A 16704-nucleotide genomic window follows, 5' to 3' on the forward strand; every position below is an offset into this window, starting at 1 on the left:
GACGACAGAAACGAGTATCCTACGGGCGAACGCGGCCCTTACGCCGGCGTGACTGATATCTCGCGAGGGAGATCGCGGTCAGCTCGTCCAACGCGATTTCAATCTTACACCAGGGCAACGGCCTTTACAAGATGCCGTGAACTTGACGTGAGCGTTTTGGATGTCGTGGCCGTGATAGCATTGACAGGTAGACACGACTGTCATCTTTTGACCAGCCGGTGTGCAAGTTTCCTCTCTCCCAGTGCTCGAGGGTCTTCTCTGCTCCCTCTCCCCTTAGATGCAGACCGGCATGTGATTCGCCATGATCATGTCCTCTGTGTACTTGATAAAGAATGTCGGTTTTGCGCCGACTGAAGACGAACCCTTGAACACCAACCTTTCTGTGGGCGGACCTTTGAGCCTAGCTAGGGTGACGTCCAGCACATCAGCGCGCCCATCGTGACAAGTAACTTCAAGAAGACAGCTGGTACCTGCTGCGGGTGGCCGTGAACGAAATCGAGGCGTGCGTCACTCAAGCGCTTCGTCACGGTGAGTCTACCCTGCACACGCTTGCGTATCTTATTCTGATTGTTGTCGACTTCTTTTCTCCTCGAGCCGAGCGAGCCAGCGCACCTCAATCACAATGGGACGTCCCTTCCTATACGGAAGGCTCCTCTGCCTCCGGCGTGGGCGACTTGCGCTACCCATAGACCTGACTTCGCGCCGAGTCACCGTAGGCGCTTCCATTGTAGGCCCATGCGGCTCCGACGACTAACTCAACGACTCTCATTGACCACAACAGTGGCGCGAGCGTGCTTCGAGCTGTGGAGGACACGTCACCGCCAAGGTCTAATCGGCACCCTGGCGCTTGTTCGTGGTCTTCTAATTGCTACCTGCATGCTACATTGATGACTCGGCTTGAACGACCATGAGTCGAAGGCTGTCCTATTGGGAGGTGAGCCTTCGATAAGGGCAGATCAGGCGGTTCGGGCTGTATTCTTCACGCCCAGCGACCTTTTGCCTCATGTCAATCGTGCCCTCCGCCGCTCCCGGGTAAAACCTTGCCCGGAACGTGCTGCACACTTTCTCAGACAGTCACTGGCAACATGTCCCGGACGGCCCCCACCGGAACAAACATCCCGATTTTCAGGCGACACGCGCAAGCTCTCTCTCCAGATGTAAGGACGCTTCCCCTTTCACCTGGCCGCCAAGTTGTGCTCTGACGCGCGCTCTTCGTCCCCGATACATAGTCCCGAACGTCGCCTTCGCAAAGACCGAATCACATGAGGGCTTCGAGGTCGATTTTCAGCGTGTACGCCGTTCTATTGTGGCTGGACCTATGAGGCGTGCTGACCGATGTTCTTCAGCATGCTGACGCGACCATCTGCGAAAGGAAAGCTGAAGAAGACCGCTATTGGCCTCTGCGTGTGGTCGCGCCAGTGGTCGAAATTTGTACGCTCTTCTGATCTACTAGGTAGTGGGTCTACCGTACATGCATCCTTGATTGATTTTCATCTACTTGTTATCAATTACGCTTCATCGCCCGCGAAGCGAGCCAGCGCAAGTCAGTTGCACTGGGATGTCCTTACCCAGATGGAAGGCTTCTCGGCGGCGGGGACTGGTTACTTGCGCTACACATGTACCTGACTTCGCGCCGGCCGACTCACTAGGGCCTTCTTTACAGGCGGGTCCGACAACCAACACGCCGGGCCTCGTCATCCATACAGCGTGGGCGTGCTTCGAGCTGTTGAAGGACCATCACCGTCAATTCTGACCAGCACCCCAGCGCTTATTTGCTGTCTTCTAGTCGTTGTCTCTACGCCAAATCCGTGACTCGATTGAGAAGACCGTTGATGTACGACTTTCCTATTAGTAGGTGATCTGAGGTTGCAAAGGAGGGAACAGTCCTGTAGGGCGGCCTGACTGAATTTCTTGCGCTTAGCGCCTCGTTGCCTCGCCCCTGTTCATAATCGCTGAGTTCGAAATATACCTATTTGCAGCCAATGTGATGACGCTGCATGTATTCACACAGGACCCATCAGAGCAACATGAGGTCGACAAGACAAATCCGAATGGAAGCGCCGTGGTCGAACTATAAATCTTGGTTCGAGTCGTGCTTGACAATAACGGGCGGAACTAAAGCGAAATCAGGCGGAACCTATTCCCTATCCCCAGATATCCTGAAGGCCGTATTTGCGTCTATTGGCCCTTGCCTCCGGAGGCGCGCCACATCGACAAGACAGCGACTTGCTTTAGTCGCGATGGGGCGATGCACCGTTACTGGGTTCTTGTATTAATGCTACTGGCCACATACCAGAGCACTTCCCGTGGCGCTTCTATGCCCATACCAGTGAAGCAGATCGAAGATAATGTCATTGCTATGATTTAACGCAGGGGGTATACATCTCTACTGGGAGTAAATCAGCAGCAGCGCTGACGAGGTGGTCGAGGGCGTTCGGTAAAGATGAGACGAGAATAAGTTGTAGGCCAAATCTCGCGCTGTAGCTCGGTAGAAGCCAGGTTCGCCAACATGAATCGCACATGTTCGAGTGCCTCGGTAGCAGTTGGGCGCCGGCTTGGGTCCGGCTGTGTCATCCTCTCGGCCAGAGTACGCAGGCATTCGAGGCCACTGTACAGCTGAACGCGATTAGCGGGACCAAATAACGTGCATAACTCACTCACTTCGACCATATCATGCATAATGACACGTCCGAACTGGTAGACGTCGACCTTAAAGGGGTTGTAGGGTATCTCCCAAGATAGTTCGGGGACCGTCTTGTCCGCACCATACACACCGGTCACCAGCGCCTGACCGTGTGTAGACAGCCCGAAGTCAATGACGAAATAGCGTATAGCGGGAACATCCACTCGGTCGCGATAGTTGAGTCCAACTGTCTGCCCGTCTGCGGAGAAGTCCGGCATCACAAAATGAAAGCCCTCAGAAAAGAGGTCTGTGGGATCTAGCATGAGGTTATACGTGCAAAAATCTCTGCCACAATTTAGCGCTGCAATTGTGGCCGACTAGACGATTGCTGGGCGTACCTATGGGCAATGCGATGCTCATGCAGAAACTGCATCATCTGGAAGGGGCGTAGGTAAATATAGACGGTCTGACATTGACGTCGAGAACTTGCCTCCAGAAACTGCACTACAGCATGCAAAACCTGTCGAGGACAAGAGAATGGCGGATCGTAGTACACGCGAAGAAGGGGTATGACGACTAGTAGTTCATCGTCGCTAGTGGAAAGAGGAATAATATCCAGCAGTGGTGGTGCGCGGTTGCGAGGATCCGACCGCAGCCGCTCGAGACATTGCAGAATGGGTATCTCATCAGACCAGGTCGCCGCTCTGCGGAGTACGACAGTCGAATTGTCGCTTACGCGGACTGCGTCCAAAACGGAAGCACGCTGTAATACTATTCAAGAGAGGACATAACTGGATTGCAGTAGCGACGAACCAGCATTGCTATCTCATCCTCAGGGTACAAATGCGACAGGTCATGCCAACGTCGGCGTGTGAATGCACGAGAAGGGACGTGCAGAGGATTATATCTTGGTCGGAGGCGATAGCCGCGACTTTCTAAGAAGTGGTAGTGCTCCTGCCAGAATGTTTCGTGCGGTAAGACCTTGGAGACACCCATCGCGAAAGAGCAGAGAGAGAGACTGAAGAGAGAGCGGGCATAAGCGCCGCGGTTGATGTTCGACACGTGGCCGTGACAATTTGCGTTGCACGGCGTGACTTTGGCCGGACGTCCCTTGGGCCTTGGCAAGCTTGACCGTTTCTCCGCTGTTTGAACCACCTCTGAGACTTACCCGAGCCCGTATTCTTGCTATGCACAGCTATTCTTTGAATTGGCTCTCAGCTGCTTGGGATGTGAGCCGGTCCATCAAAGTAGTTTCAAAAAACGGCGGGGCCGTCATCCATATCTAGGGAGCTAGTTGAGTCCATGTACGAAACCTTATTGAAACTATATGCTTCTGAATGATTGACATGAGTCATGATTGAGGTGCAGACGAGCGGTGCAGGTATTTCCATTTCAGGACGGCTTTCGCCTCTTGACTACGCAGTTAAGCGCCGTGTTCAATATATAAGGATGTCATTTTTCCGGCAGAGCACCATTCCTTCAAAGACCATCCAGCTCTCTCAACATGTCGCAGCCACCAAACGACCAACAGCCACACGGCCAGCAACAGCACGACCAACAACAGCACACGCAACGACGGGAGCGGATGAGGACCGTCGCTACGCGCCTCGCTCAAGTGCAGCCGCTCCTCGAGGAACTGCCGGAACATGAGCGACTCATGTGGAAGCCTACGCTTGATAAGTGAGTGCAGCTTCACACTGTTTGGTGCCCTGCTGACCACTACTAGGGCTCGAAAGAATTTTCCGGAGGACGGCCTCCGTCGGAAGGAAGTAGCATGGCAGCTGAAGGAGACACTGAAAGGGCAAGATGCCATTGATAAGCATGCGCGCAAACTACGAGAAGCAGAGATAGCAGTCAATACTGTACAAGTACGTTGGGTGGCCAATGCATGCTCGGTTTACACTGACAGCACTACCAGTCCCTTTCAGATGAAGCGCGTCGTGCTCAGAACGAGCAACAGGGTGCACCACAGGAGGCCCAAGCCCCGACGGTTGCTCCGTACCAAAGCCCAAGTGTTGCTCCAGGCAATATCCTCATTGCTCAGCCTATCGCGCCGTGGACGATGCTTGAGAGTCAGGTACAGCAACAACAGGCATACACCGGACAGGCGCCTCCTGGTTATGGGTTTGATTCTCCAGTCGTCTTTGGCGCCGCTCATCTTACTTACCATTCACTACAGTGCGCGTCATCGCACTCTGCCATCATACGACAGCACGTATGGCCCACCTCCTCGCGTGAGCGTCGATGTACCCCTTGGTGGCCTCCCCCCTCCTCCCGCGAGGCCGGCGGGACCCAGCCGAGCGAGTACTATGCCGGGGTATGTGTCCTTCTTTACCTCTGAATGCACTGATACATTTTCCTGCAGGTTCTCGGGGGGCTATGGGGAACCATCACAGTCTCAGGCTCCCTTCAACACTAACACTAGCCGCCGCCATCGCGCCACTCAGAGTGCCTTCGCTGGTGGTCTTCCTCCTTCCGCCCATGCAAACGCCTCGCGCACGAGTGTCGACCGTACAAGCTCCTCGGGCGGTCGGTCGTACATAAGCGGAATGGAAGAGTGAGATCTCTTCTCTATTTCACAGTGTGCTCTTTCTCATTTATCGTCAGTTTCTGCGCTCATTCGTATGCCCGAGCGTCTGTCCTACGTTGATGTACTAGCTCACACGTATCCTTCTTCTAGGACGGACTCCGGCCACTCTCGTCAGTCCGGCCAATCTCCTCAGTCTATCCATTCCCACCCCTCGCACCGATCGACGCGCTCCGACGGAACCCACGCGTCCGCTCGTCACGGGTACGTTTGGCTTTTTCTGTTGGGACAAAATTAACGCGGCGACCAGCGATAGCTCATCCCGTGCGTCTCACGGCTCTTCGCAGAGGTGTGTCGATGGATATTAGTCGCAATATAGTTCTGACTTTGTAGGCGCTCGGACGCATCGGGGAGGTCCTCTGGCCACTAGATGACAGGGCGATGCCCAAGTTCGTTATGGCACCATCAAGTATCTTGCGAAAGCGCGCTCACTCGCGCATGAGTATGGACTCGCTGATTTCTCTTTTTTCTTCCGTGTTCTAGTGTTTCTTCTCTTCGGGTGGGCTCCGGCCCACAATTATGCCTACCTTTTCTCCCCTTATACTTTCTGATTTTTCTCCGCGCCATGTCGAGTACGATACGGCGCATCTCTTGGTTTGTCGCTCGTGCCTTTCCCCCTGTACCAATATTGACGACTTACGGTTCCCTTACGACTATTACGAAGATGTGTCCTCTCGCTATTAGGGTTTCTTGTGTGTATTTTGTCACTCCTTTCTACGCTCTAGTGTTTTACCGCTGTTTTCTCAACTTATACACCCACTTTCCTTAATTTTCGGCTGACTGTCATCTGGCGCAAGTCGGAGTCGGACGAGCTGAGTTCCGGTGCACGCGCCTCTTGCATATCCTGAGTGAGGGCGAACCAGGATTGGTCGTGGGGCAGAGGCAAGAACGTGTCATCGGTGATCTCCGAGCGCAGACGGCGATGCACCCAGATTCGGCCTTTAGCCCTTTGCCTCCTGACTTCATGGTCATTCTTTCAGCAAATGCGCAGCGTCGCAGTATCTCCGCACGGAATACAAGAAACATTGGAGTGCCTTCAACGCACATTCCTCGAATCAACCAATTGCAAGCTACATAATCCAGAGCATCCGCGAGCAATATTCAGTTCGGTGACGTCCGGATGCAAGGCCTGCCGTTCAGCAAATTATAGAGCGCTTGCCTCCCAGCCTTTTCTTTCCGCTTCAGCAATGTGTCAGCTAGGCTCGGGGCCGCCCTCTGCAACTATCTTGACGTGGTCGTCGGCAAACGCTTCAGCCCCATGACCGTGTGAGACGGTCAATGAGCGGCAGGATGAATGGAAGGCACCGAAGAGACTTGTCATCCCAGCTGTATCACAACGTCGTCATAGGAGAATGCTGCGGCAACATCAGCGCGAGTTCAAAAGAGGGAACGCATGTAATGAAGGCCGCAGCGCGACTGCCGTTCCCGACCCTTCCTCGACGACTTGCAACTGAGTAGCTCACGACCGCTATGACCGTACGATTTGCGAACTGGAGGCTATCCTTCTTTGGTGCGATCCACAAGAGCATCTATCATCTTGATCTCACTGTTTCTCTTCGCGTACGCTGCATGCCGTCCTCCGCCTCTCATCCTATACCGCGTCGACTGCCACATCCGACGCAACTACAGTCACCATACTGGTACTCTCAGGTGCGTTTGAAACGAGCTCGATATCCACTTGACTGACATCTTGTAGCTGTAGCACTTGGAATCTCTGCCTACTTCGCCTCGATCTTCCTTCCCGATCTTCATCGTAAGTCCCCTTAATTATTAACACGCTTCGTCAAAGACTGAAAAAACTGAGTCGCCTCAGATGACTTCACGATCTTCTCCATCATCGTCCCAGTGCTCACGATACTCGTGTTCCTGATCATGTACGTTCCTGCCCGTCCTACCCTTCGCCCGTTTTTTTTTTTTTTTTTTTTTTAGTGGATGCGTTAGTAGTCCGTGAACCCTTCAAGACGCCTCATCAGCATCTACAGAGAACATTGGACCCGCATAGGGGAAGCCCGGGGAACGAGACCCAGGCAGCATGTCAGATGAGCATAGTGAACATAATCCGAGAGGAGCATAGCCAAAACCGTTAATGATAGAACCTTGTGCCACAGCGAGGAAATGCCTTACGCACGCAGTGTGGGACTCACGACTAGCGAAGGGTAGCGCCGCCTGCGCCTTCTCCACCTACCCTTCGCCGAATCGTATACCCACTAAAACCCCGCAATCGCTGACCCAATTCAGCGGTAGGTTCTTGTAATCTCGTATGACCGACATCCACGTCGCGTCAACCAGAGAGGTGCTCAAAGCCTTCTTCCCGTACCGGCTGTACGTTAGCCGCCTGTCCAGCTCGAACCGCTGGTTAATCACCGACTTCCATCGGTTTTCCACCTCCGCGCGTGTAAAGGGTTTACCGTCGTTCTGGATGACCCGCTCGCATCTGAGCTTCCACACAAGGTGAGCAGACTCGGACTCTACAATCGTCCATAGCCTCCCCAGCCCCGGTTTCGGACGCCCCTTCTCCGTTTTGAAGACTGCGCAGGCCGCACCGACAATCACGCCGATGCTTGGCTCGTGCCACTGCTCTCCGGTGAGTAGCCATAGCGACCTCGCCATTGACCATATAACCTGACACTCCGTCGACTCGCATTCGAGTAGGATGTGGTTCATGGTTTCGACTTCTCCGCATTCGCGACAGTAAGCGCGCTCCTGTTTCTCCGGAGGGTAGTCTTCCCGAAGCCACTTCTCCCCTATACTGTAGGCGCCATGTATGACCATCCATAGGAAGTATCGGCATTCCAACTGAATGTGGCGGCTGCGCACAGCCCGCCAGACGGCTGCCGCCGTGTACTGTATCCAAAAGGCCTCCTCGAGGTCGTCGAGAATCTGCAGAATGTTGCCTTCGGTGCGCCTTCGCCCGTTTCACTAACGACGATATAGATTACAGTGGGCACAACCTCGGATCGAAGTTCCCGTCTTATTCATCCTTGGTTGCTTCTGGTTGGGTTCGTCTACATCCTCAGATCGCGCGTGCACAATTTATTGAACGTCCCCTTTAGCTGAAGCCGCTTGGGCAACTTCGTACGTCTGATCGTCAACGATTGGGCGAGTGATCCATCTAATCGCTGTCGCAGAGATGCCATTGGAAACACTCAATGCGACGGCCTGGGCGGGCAGACGATTGAGACACGAAAGGGCAGCGGTACGTCGCCACTCATCCTTCGAGCGTTTCCGCCGGAAGCTGAACGATTCGTAGTCAGCGCCAAAGGCTATTGCTGCCAAATGAAAGTATTGCAAGCATTTTCATGGATGAACTTCTGCCTCTTCGCCATTGGGTTCTACATCCTCCTACGCCTGGTCTCGCAGGCGGAGCAGTTTGGTCGTCCGGATGCGTGGATTGCGCCTATTCGTGGTGCGTACTGGCAACCCGCTACTCTCAATCCCATGCTGCCTCGCCTGTCCATCTTGTCCCGGAATACTGATGCTGACTCGCGCTCTGCAGAACTGGGATGGTTCGGGGAATATCCAGGCCTCTACCCCACCAGTGGCGCGACCCACAACCCCGCCGCGCAGGGGATGCCACCGATGGGTGGTGGCTATCAGTCCCAACAAAGTGCCTACCAACAGCGACAGCAGCCGTACGCTTCCGATGGGTGGCCTTATGGACAGATGATGGAGCCAGCGCCTGGCACCGCGCTCGTCATACAGCCGGGCATCAATGGCGCCCCGCCTACGTTCACTCAAGTTCCCGCCAACGCTGTATAGAACGAGTTCGACTGAGCGCTACCTAAATTGCCACTGCGATACCTGATACCTGCCTCACCTATGCTGCCACTCACGATGCAAAATGTACGACACGGACGCTCACGCTGCAAGGCGTATTATCATTACCAGTTTCCGATTCCGTAGTCACGCCGCAATAGATGACAATGCAAACATAATATTATTATTGAGATGGCTTTTGCCACCTCTGATCCATCCAATCCCTTGTCGAGAGCAAAACAGAGATAGAAAACAAATATACATCGTGGCGCACCCGCCATCCACCCACCCCTCACGCAGCCGCAGGCGCCAGCTTGGTATACTGCTTCTCCAACTCCAGCAGCTCACTGCGCAACCGCAGATGATTCGCATGCAGCGCCTTCCCCTCGCCCTCGCTCAGCAGCCCGTCCTCGTCCACCGACTCGTCCGACGCCGCGTCGAGCAGGCGCTGGATGATCGCCCGCTGCTTGCGGTCCGCCATCGCCACCGGGTAGTACTCCATGAACTTCGCCTGGTACTCCTCCTGCAGGCCGTCCGCGGTTGGAGGCCGGCTCTTCCGCGGTTTGGTCGAGGGGCGTGCGCTATCCCTATCCCTGTCTCTATCCCTTTCACGATCCCGTTCTCGCTCGCGCTCCTTCTCCTTGGCGAGCGCCTTCTTCTTCTTCGCGGGCCGCTGCATCTCGCGCTCGCTCGGGTCCTCACCCTCTTCCTCCGAGGAGGTGAAGTGCGGGGTGGACGCGCGCCGGCGCTTGTGCGACGAGGTCGAGGACGTGCTCTGCTCGGAGGCGAGGCGGGCGGGGGGCACGGGGCGCTCCTTCTTCTGGATGCGCCCCAGGTTGGCGAGGGCGTCGCGTTCGGGGTTCCTGGAGCGCGCGGGAGGAGGTGGGATGGGCACGGGCGAGTCGCTGCGCTTGATCTTTACGGGCGAGTCGGACTTTTTGGTCGAGGTGGATGGGCGGGCGGAGCCTTCGGCGACCTTGCGCCGCTTGGCGCGCAGCCGCTCGTCCTCGCTGTCTGAGTCGGAGTAGTCGTAGCGTGCGGGAACCTTGCGCTTGGTGGTGAGCTTCTTTGGCGGCGTCTCCTCCTCTTCACGCTTCATGGCGTGCCGACGGACGTCGTCAGCCGGCTTCTTCGACTCGGCCTCTCGCGGACGACTGGAGCTGGATGCCGCGGATGCTCTCTCCTTGCTGTCAGTGCGAGGTCGAGCGGGCTGCGAGGAAGAGGACGCCGTCCGCTCGCGGTCACGAGGCTGTGGCGTCGGTGTATGATGCGCTGAGGAAGACCGAGATGGGTCGGCGCTGCTTGGACGAGCAGCCGCCGGCGCCTTTGACGTCGAAGCTCGCATAGAAGGGCTGGCCGCAGGTAGCTCGTCGCGTTTGTCGCTCGAAGTCGAAGTTGATCCGCGCAGAGGAGGCGTCAAGCTCTTCGGGGCTTTATACCCAGAGCCCGGTCTGCGGGCAGTCGCGGTTGACAGAGCCTCCACGCGCGCAGGGCGAGGAGGCTCCGCAGGAAGAGGCGTCGCAGAAGACTTCGGCAATTCTTTCGGCTTTGAAAGGCCTGCAGGGCTAGGAACAGAAGGCGGACGACGCTCGTCTTTCATCATGATCTCCTTTGTCTCGGGCTTCGCGCGAGGCTTCTTTTCCTTTGTGGCGGTGGACCGCTTGACCTCCGGGGCTGGAGGCTTGGCGGGGAGAGGGTGCCTTGTAGCCGACGTCGATGCTGCTGGAGCAGGAGGTGGAGGCGGCATAGGCTTTGGCGCCGGTTTTGGTGGCGAGAGATTCTCCCATCGGGGATCACTTTCGGGTATCTTCAGAGCTTTGAACGCCGCAGTCGCCTTGCGAAGCGCCTGCTGGCGATCGGCCTCGGTGCGGCACTTATACGGTTGTACTTCGAGCCAGCCCTTGTTGCTGAGACGCCAAAGTCCATCCCTGGCCTCTGCAACATCTTGCATGATGGTGCGAACGTCGCCCCTCTTCCTTTCGTCTGACGCTGAACCGCACACGAGCTTGACGAGCTCGTCGGCGGTGCGCGCCGCGCTGGCAAGACACTGCACGACACGATGACGTAGACCAGGGTCAATGGCCGAGAGTGGGCGGGAAGGCGGGGGAGGAGGTTGGGCAGGCTGAGTGCCGGACTGTCGAGAAGGTGCAGAGGATGATGAAGCAACCTGCTTGCGCGCCGCGGGCTTCTTCTTCGCAGCAGTCGTGCTGGTGGACAAGGGGGGATCGTCGAGCATGACGACCTTGCGCTCTTGTCGCTGCTTGTTGGCCTCCTCAGTCGCTACGCGGAGTTTCTTGGCGGCTTCATCGAGACTAGCCGCACTAACGGTGAAGCGATGGGAGATATCCGCGTAGTGCTTGAGCGACCTGTCTCGATGCTGGGGCATTTGCATGAAGAGCTCGTGCGGGCTCTGCTCCTTGGCCAGGGAGAGGCCGAAGCACTGGTCATTGACGTAGATACCCTAGTACAGCATTAAGTCGGCGCTTGAGCGAGGGTACATGCAGACACACCTGGTTCGGGGTATTGAACTCAAAGGATAGATTTCCGGGATTGGCCATGAGGGCCTCGATGAGGTCCTCGGACATCCTGAGGGTGATTGCATGCTTGTTTCTGACCTCCGCCGTGTTGGGCTTGACGGCGATCTGCTGGTTTTCTGGCAACGGCATGGTGGGAGGAGGAGAGAAGAGCGCGTATTTGTGGCGGTTGGGACGCACAAACGCGTCAGCCGTAGAGGATTCTGGGGACTCGACCGTCCGACTGTGACGGCGGGACGACGGGACTAATTCTCAATTCGGAATCCGCACAATAGCACACGCCCCAAACACACGTCAACATGCCCCCGGATCAATGCTCCGTGCCTCGGCATCATTCACGCCTTGTCCTTGTCCACTACAGGAAGTCATTTCGTGCCCTCGTGGTGAGCGCATATTTCCCTTGCAACTAGGACCATTACTGATGAAGGCTTCCAGCGTCGCATGCGACACCTCTGATACAAAGTACCACGTACATGCTTCACAATTTCCATAGTCTCGCAACACCCGGGAGTTGTCTAATTGAATGTAAAGCACTGCGACCTTGCCCTCACACCGAGCGTTAGTTCCTAGCGTCACGCAATAAGGTCATGCAGGTATAGCGCGTTCCCGAATTTATGCACCCAATTATACCATACAGCGCTCTGCCACCTGCTGCAGGCTCTACGAGCCGTCAAATCGTATCCTTCGAGCGGTTCTGCGACGATATCGATACTGATCATCAACTACTGACTTCGCTCACAAGGCTAGCTCTCATAATCCTTACTTCGAACTCGCCGTAGCTGAAAGGTGTACGAAGATGCCTAGAGCGCCTGGCGCCAACCGTTAGGTACCTCGCTCACTTATGTCACCTGTTGACCTCGCCAACTCGCCGACACCCACCTCCATGCCAGCATTCAAAATGGCCGCGTATATAAGACGCCTTCCTCGACTGCGCATCCAGAACAGACTCTTTCCCGTTCTGCTATGGCACATCGAATGATTCTGTACGATATGGCGACCAAAGTCGGGGCCTATTCCCCAAACACCTGGCGTACTAGGTATGCACGTCTTGCCTTGCATACTGGAGCCATACGCTGACGCTTCGATTGTCAGATACGCCCTCAACTACAAGGGCTTGCCATTCACCACAGTCTGGCTCGAACTGTGCGACGTCGAACGAGAATTACGCGCCGCGGGTGCACCTCCCGCCGGCACATGGCCTGACGGACAGCCACAGTACACCGTCCCCGCCATCTTCGATTCTCTCACCAATAGATACGTCTCTGATGCGCACCAGATCGCCCGCTACCTCGACGAGACGTACGCCGACCGTCCAATGCTCTTCCCTCACGGCACCGCTGGTCTCCAGCACGCCTTCGTGGGGCAATTCATCAGCAGGGTCGTTTTTGCCAGCATTCCCATTGCGCTGAAGGGCTGCTACGCGGTCATGTCGGAGCGGACGCAGACGTATTTCCGTGAGACGCGGGAGGAGATATTCGGGAAGAAATTGGAGGAGATATGGGCGGAGGCCGCGGTGGAGAAAGGATGGGTGGACGTGAAAGAAGGACTCGACTGGCTGGAGACAATAGTCAAGGAAAATGGTAACGACAAGTTGTTCCTGCTTGGCGACACGCCTACCGAGGCGGATTTGGCCATTGCAGCCATGTTTCAATGGATCAACAAGGCCAGTACGCCAGTCTGGAACCAGCTGAAGGTGCTCAATGGCGGGCGATGGGCACGACTGGTTGATGCTCTGAGTCGATATGAGAGCAACGAGACGAGGGCATAGACATGGGTCCATGACCGGGAAGGTAGGCGTGACCGTCTTGTTACGGCCTGATTGACGTTGATGGTTTCTTGCAGTCGCTTTTACAACGTCGTAGACTTCCAAAAACCTGTCCCATTTTCAACGCGAAGAGTGCTATAGTTTCCACAGTTTCGAAGGGGAACCACGAATCACGGGGTTAGGAATTCGTCCGTATGATATCTATATATTTTGCTCTGCGCTTTCTCGTATCATCCTAATGGCGTCCTCACTGCGCGGTACAAAGTTGCACTCGAACGCTTCGGGGGATCTATACGGAATGAGCTATCAGGCTTTTATTCTATGCGATGAAGACGTACTGAAGGGTAGCTGACTTGTATTCTCGCTTGGGCTCGATAGGCGTCCCATCTGGTCGCTTGGCTTTCTCGATGTCATACACGCGCAAGGTGGAAGCGATTGTCAGCCAAGTTGACGCGAGCGCCATGTGTTTGCCTGGACATATGCGTCGTCCGAACTGGCGAACGTGTTAGGGGAAGACCGCTGCTGTATGAGGTTAGAGCACTTACCCCGAAAACGAAAGACGCGGGGTCACAGATTGCAGGGTTGAGCTTTCCGTCTTCGCTTAAAAACCTCTCTGGCTTGTACACATATGGCTCTGGGTACGCCAGCTGTGCAGAGTGAGGATGGAAGAGAGCGCTCGTCGACGAGACACACCTCGTCGTGCGCCATGGCCCTGGCGGAAGATAAGAAGACGGAATGGTCCCGATAAATCATACTCACCAAACGTTAGGTATCACGACGCTGCCTTTCGGGATGGCAAACCCGCGATAAACGTCGTCCGTCTCTCCAGTATGCTGATGAGGTACAGCCTACGCAGGCGTGAGGAATCGTCGGATACGCGAACGAACGGAGACCTTACCACTGGTGCAGCCGGATACATCCGCATCGTCTCCTTCACGACCGCGGTAGTGTATGGCAGACGTTCCTCGTCGTCGAATTCGGGTAGCTTGCCTGGCTCGAGCACGCTGTCAAGCTCGAGCTGTGCGCGCCTTGCGATGTCGGGATTCTCCAGCATATGAAGAACGAAGCTGATCAGGGTCGCCACGGTCTGGAAGTCAAGGTGGGTTGAGTCGCTGCATGTCGAAGGGAGATCACGCACGAACCGTGTCCATAGCACCGATATACATGATGGCGGCGGTATTCTTGACGACCTCCTCTTGAGCAATATCATCTTTCGCGCGTGCTTTCTCCAGTGACAACGAAACGAAGGAGCTTCGCGCAGAGTCGGACTCCTGGAAAAACTCGTGAGATGAGGTCCATAACAGCACATCAACGAGGCTCACCATTTGTCGCAACGTCTCTTCGAAGGGCGCATTCACCATCTCCTCCGTCACCGGCTTCCATTTACGAGCGTGCTTTTTGAATCCTGAGCCTGTGAGTACACATACAATTGAGCGGTCTCTATGCGACGAGCGAGTCGAAGGCTTACCGGGCATCCACTCGGGCAAATGCATCAAGGCTGGGAAGATGTTGACCGAGTATGAGTTCGGAACGGCTGCGATGGCGCCCGCCTTGAAGGCGCGGTCTGCGACCTGAGTGTATGGGTCGTTCTCGGGCAGGGCGTCAATGCCGTAGGTGATATCCATGATGGTAGAAGCAAGCATACTTGTGTGAGTCAGGCGCGCATGAGAAGGGCATTGTAGAGGGAGCCCTCACAAGCGTAATTCTGTGCGAAGATTTTCTGATGAAGCATCCAGCATGCGTCGCAGAAACGTGTGCGTGGCCCTTTGCTGCCGAGGACGAAAGCGTCGGACGGTGTCGATGTTGAGGAAGCTATGGAGGGCACGTCTGTGCTCGCGCCTTCGAATGCCTCAGCATAACACAGATTTTGGACGAAGAAGCTACGCACCACCGGGGCCCTGATTTGCAGAGTTAAGGTAAAATAATCAAAAGCTATCTCGACAAGCTACCTACCGTACTTCATTGACGTGATCTGGAATTCCCACCCCATGAGATCCAACATTGGGGTATCAGCGCTTTGAAGGGAAATGAATTAATGTCGAGCGTTCAGAAAAGGCCGCGTACCGACTGGAGTACTCGCTTGATCGTTTCTCAAGCAAGTCAAAGCATGCCTCGAACGAGTGCAGTACGACTACTGGCATCCCGCCAACGTCGAGGTGGATAACATCGGAGCCTTGCTATAAGTCAGCAATGGCTTGGCACGAGGAGCCAGCTCAGACGTACCGAACTTCTTCGACCACTCAGCGTACTTGAGCCATTGAAAGTCGACGGGGACGTCGAAGAGATTTCCGACAATGGGTAGGCCTGACGGCCCCGGTGGTAGCGACATTCCCGAGCGATGCCTCCGGCGCAGATACAGGCAAGCTGCGACGAGCAAAGCCGCGGCGGCGGCCAAGGTGGGAACAGGAGCAGTCATGAAGGGCACGGGGGAGTAGGTGTTAGAAGGTCAGTGATATATAACCTGTGAATGGGAGCGCCATTCACTTACTCTTATGTTACCGACGAGCAGATGACCTGACGCAGCTGTCCAAATGCATCCATGAGGCAGATTGTGCTGACGAAAGACTTTGGCTCGCGGCATCCCACATCTATTCTCGCCGACCAAGAGGCACCTATGCATCGATGCATGAAGTACGATAACTGGACGCAGGGCAAACGGCTGTAGAGATGGAAGTGCTAGAAAGAAATCGCCTGGTACAGAAATGACCAGGAAAGTCAGCCTGTTGTAAGTAGCGCATCTCGCAGACTTCCGGCGAAGGTGCTTACAAGGTTTGCGAGATAGGTTCGCTCCATTGTCATTGACTTCCACGATAGAGAGGCTCCGGCGAGCGACAATGACCGAGATTGGAGTAGGTGGGCTCAATGCGAGTTGGTGAGTGCAGTGTCTGTATGCATGGGTATCGCAGTCGCAGCCGGAGCGAGGAAACAAGCGCGCAGAGTCTCATGCACAGAATGCTCGATATAGGCTGGCAGTAGCACCAAATGCCATCGGACATGTCTCAAATAAGAGCTCCCCTCCTGACTTCCAGCCCCAGGTGCAGGAGAATGAAACTCTGCGAGCAAGTAATGAGGCTAAGGGCTGATCAACACGGTTGCTCAAGAAATCCAGGATTTGGATCGCAGATGACGTATGGAGGACACAAACACGTAAAGCCGCTGCCCTATATCCCGCCATTCTTCGAGGCTCTTCGCTGGTGCGGGCTAAACGCGAACAAAGTCAAGGGAGGAATCAAGCCATGATTTGTGGCGTGCGATACCGGCATTTCCCGAGTCATCCGTGCGCCACGTGGGAGCCATATGTTTGGTTGCTGCTTGCTTCCGACCCTCCTCATTTCTTGAGTACAATCCTTGCCTTACACCTTCATCGTCGTTACAGACCCGTTGTTCTCAAACTCTCTTGCGATGCATTATTATGTCCCATCACCCAGAACGATGCTTT

At 55.3% G+C, this 16704-nt stretch overlaps 6 protein-coding genes across 6 annotated transcripts; 3 read left to right on the plus strand and 3 right to left on the minus strand.

The window, feature by feature from the left end:
* Positions 1 to 2332: 2332 nt before the first annotated feature.
* SCHCODRAFT_02690708 (uncharacterized protein) lies at positions 2333 to 3637 on the minus strand. Its single transcript, XM_003029928.2, has 4 exons — positions 3437 to 3637; positions 3022 to 3386; positions 2662 to 2968; positions 2333 to 2616 (listed from the first exon to the last, which is right to left on the minus strand). The coding sequence occupies exons 1-4, from the start codon at positions 3617 to 3619 to the stop codon at positions 2401 to 2403; spliced, it is 1071 nt and encodes a 356-aa protein (XP_003029974.2). The 5' UTR covers positions 3620 to 3637; the 3' UTR covers positions 2333 to 2400.
* A 384-nt stretch (positions 3638 to 4021) lies between these two features.
* SCHCODRAFT_02632914 (uncharacterized protein) lies at positions 4022 to 5969 on the plus strand. The gene is made up of 9 exons (XM_050345739.1): positions 4022 to 4303; positions 4350 to 4491; positions 4542 to 4747; positions 4803 to 4940; positions 4989 to 5180; positions 5231 to 5245; positions 5304 to 5414; positions 5461 to 5499; positions 5544 to 5969. The coding sequence occupies exons 1-9, from the start codon at positions 4128 to 4130 to the stop codon at positions 5578 to 5580; spliced, it is 1056 nt and encodes a 351-aa protein (XP_050199383.1). The 5' UTR covers positions 4022 to 4127; the 3' UTR covers positions 5581 to 5969.
* Positions 5970 to 6568: 599 nt separating this feature from the next.
* Positions 6569 to 9036, plus strand: SCHCODRAFT_01182103 (uncharacterized protein). The gene is made up of 12 exons (XM_003030339.2): positions 6569 to 6720; positions 6840 to 6860; positions 6907 to 6963; positions 7024 to 7084; positions 7500 to 7661; positions 7695 to 7794; positions 7863 to 7901; positions 7989 to 8109; positions 8264 to 8285; positions 8339 to 8406; positions 8461 to 8616; positions 8707 to 9036. Exons 1-12 carry the CDS (start codon positions 6681 to 6683, stop codon positions 8967 to 8969), a joined length of 1110 nt encoding a protein of 369 aa, XP_003030385.1. The 5' UTR covers positions 6569 to 6680; the 3' UTR covers positions 8970 to 9036.
* Positions 9037 to 9258: 222 nt separating this feature from the next.
* SCHCODRAFT_02703315 (uncharacterized protein) lies at positions 9259 to 11632 on the minus strand (the record flags this gene model as incomplete). Its single annotated transcript, XM_003029927.2, has 2 exons — positions 9259 to 11427; positions 11477 to 11632. 2 exons carry the CDS (start codon positions 11630 to 11632, stop codon positions 9259 to 9261), a joined length of 2325 nt encoding a protein of 774 aa, XP_003029973.1.
* Positions 11633 to 12490: 858 nt separating this feature from the next.
* SCHCODRAFT_02669915 (uncharacterized protein) lies at positions 12491 to 13268 on the plus strand (the record flags this gene model as incomplete). The annotated part of the gene is made up of 2 exons (XM_003030338.1): positions 12491 to 12537; positions 12593 to 13268. 2 exons carry the CDS (start codon positions 12491 to 12493, stop codon positions 13266 to 13268), a joined length of 723 nt encoding a protein of 240 aa, XP_003030384.1.
* A 91-nt stretch (positions 13269 to 13359) lies between these two features.
* On the minus strand, positions 13360 to 15618 carry SCHCODRAFT_02632925 (cytochrome P450). The gene is made up of 14 exons (XM_003029926.2): positions 15489 to 15618; positions 15330 to 15438; positions 15219 to 15280; positions 15154 to 15163; positions 14961 to 15104; positions 14734 to 14909; positions 14588 to 14676; positions 14408 to 14536; positions 14164 to 14352; positions 14025 to 14113; positions 13959 to 13977; positions 13811 to 13912; positions 13604 to 13758; positions 13360 to 13554 (listed from the first exon to the last, which is right to left on the minus strand). The coding sequence occupies exons 1-14, from the start codon at positions 15592 to 15594 to the stop codon at positions 13467 to 13469; spliced, it is 1467 nt and encodes a 488-aa protein (XP_003029972.1). The 5' UTR covers positions 15595 to 15618; the 3' UTR covers positions 13360 to 13466.
* Positions 15619 to 16704: the final 1086 nt, after the last annotated feature.

The sequence above is a fragment of the Schizophyllum commune genome (assembly GCF_000143185.2).
Source record: "Schizophyllum commune H4-8 unplaced genomic scaffold SCHCOscaffold_8, whole genome shotgun sequence".
NCBI classification, from domain to species: domain Eukaryota; kingdom Fungi; phylum Basidiomycota; class Agaricomycetes; order Agaricales; family Schizophyllaceae; genus Schizophyllum; species Schizophyllum commune.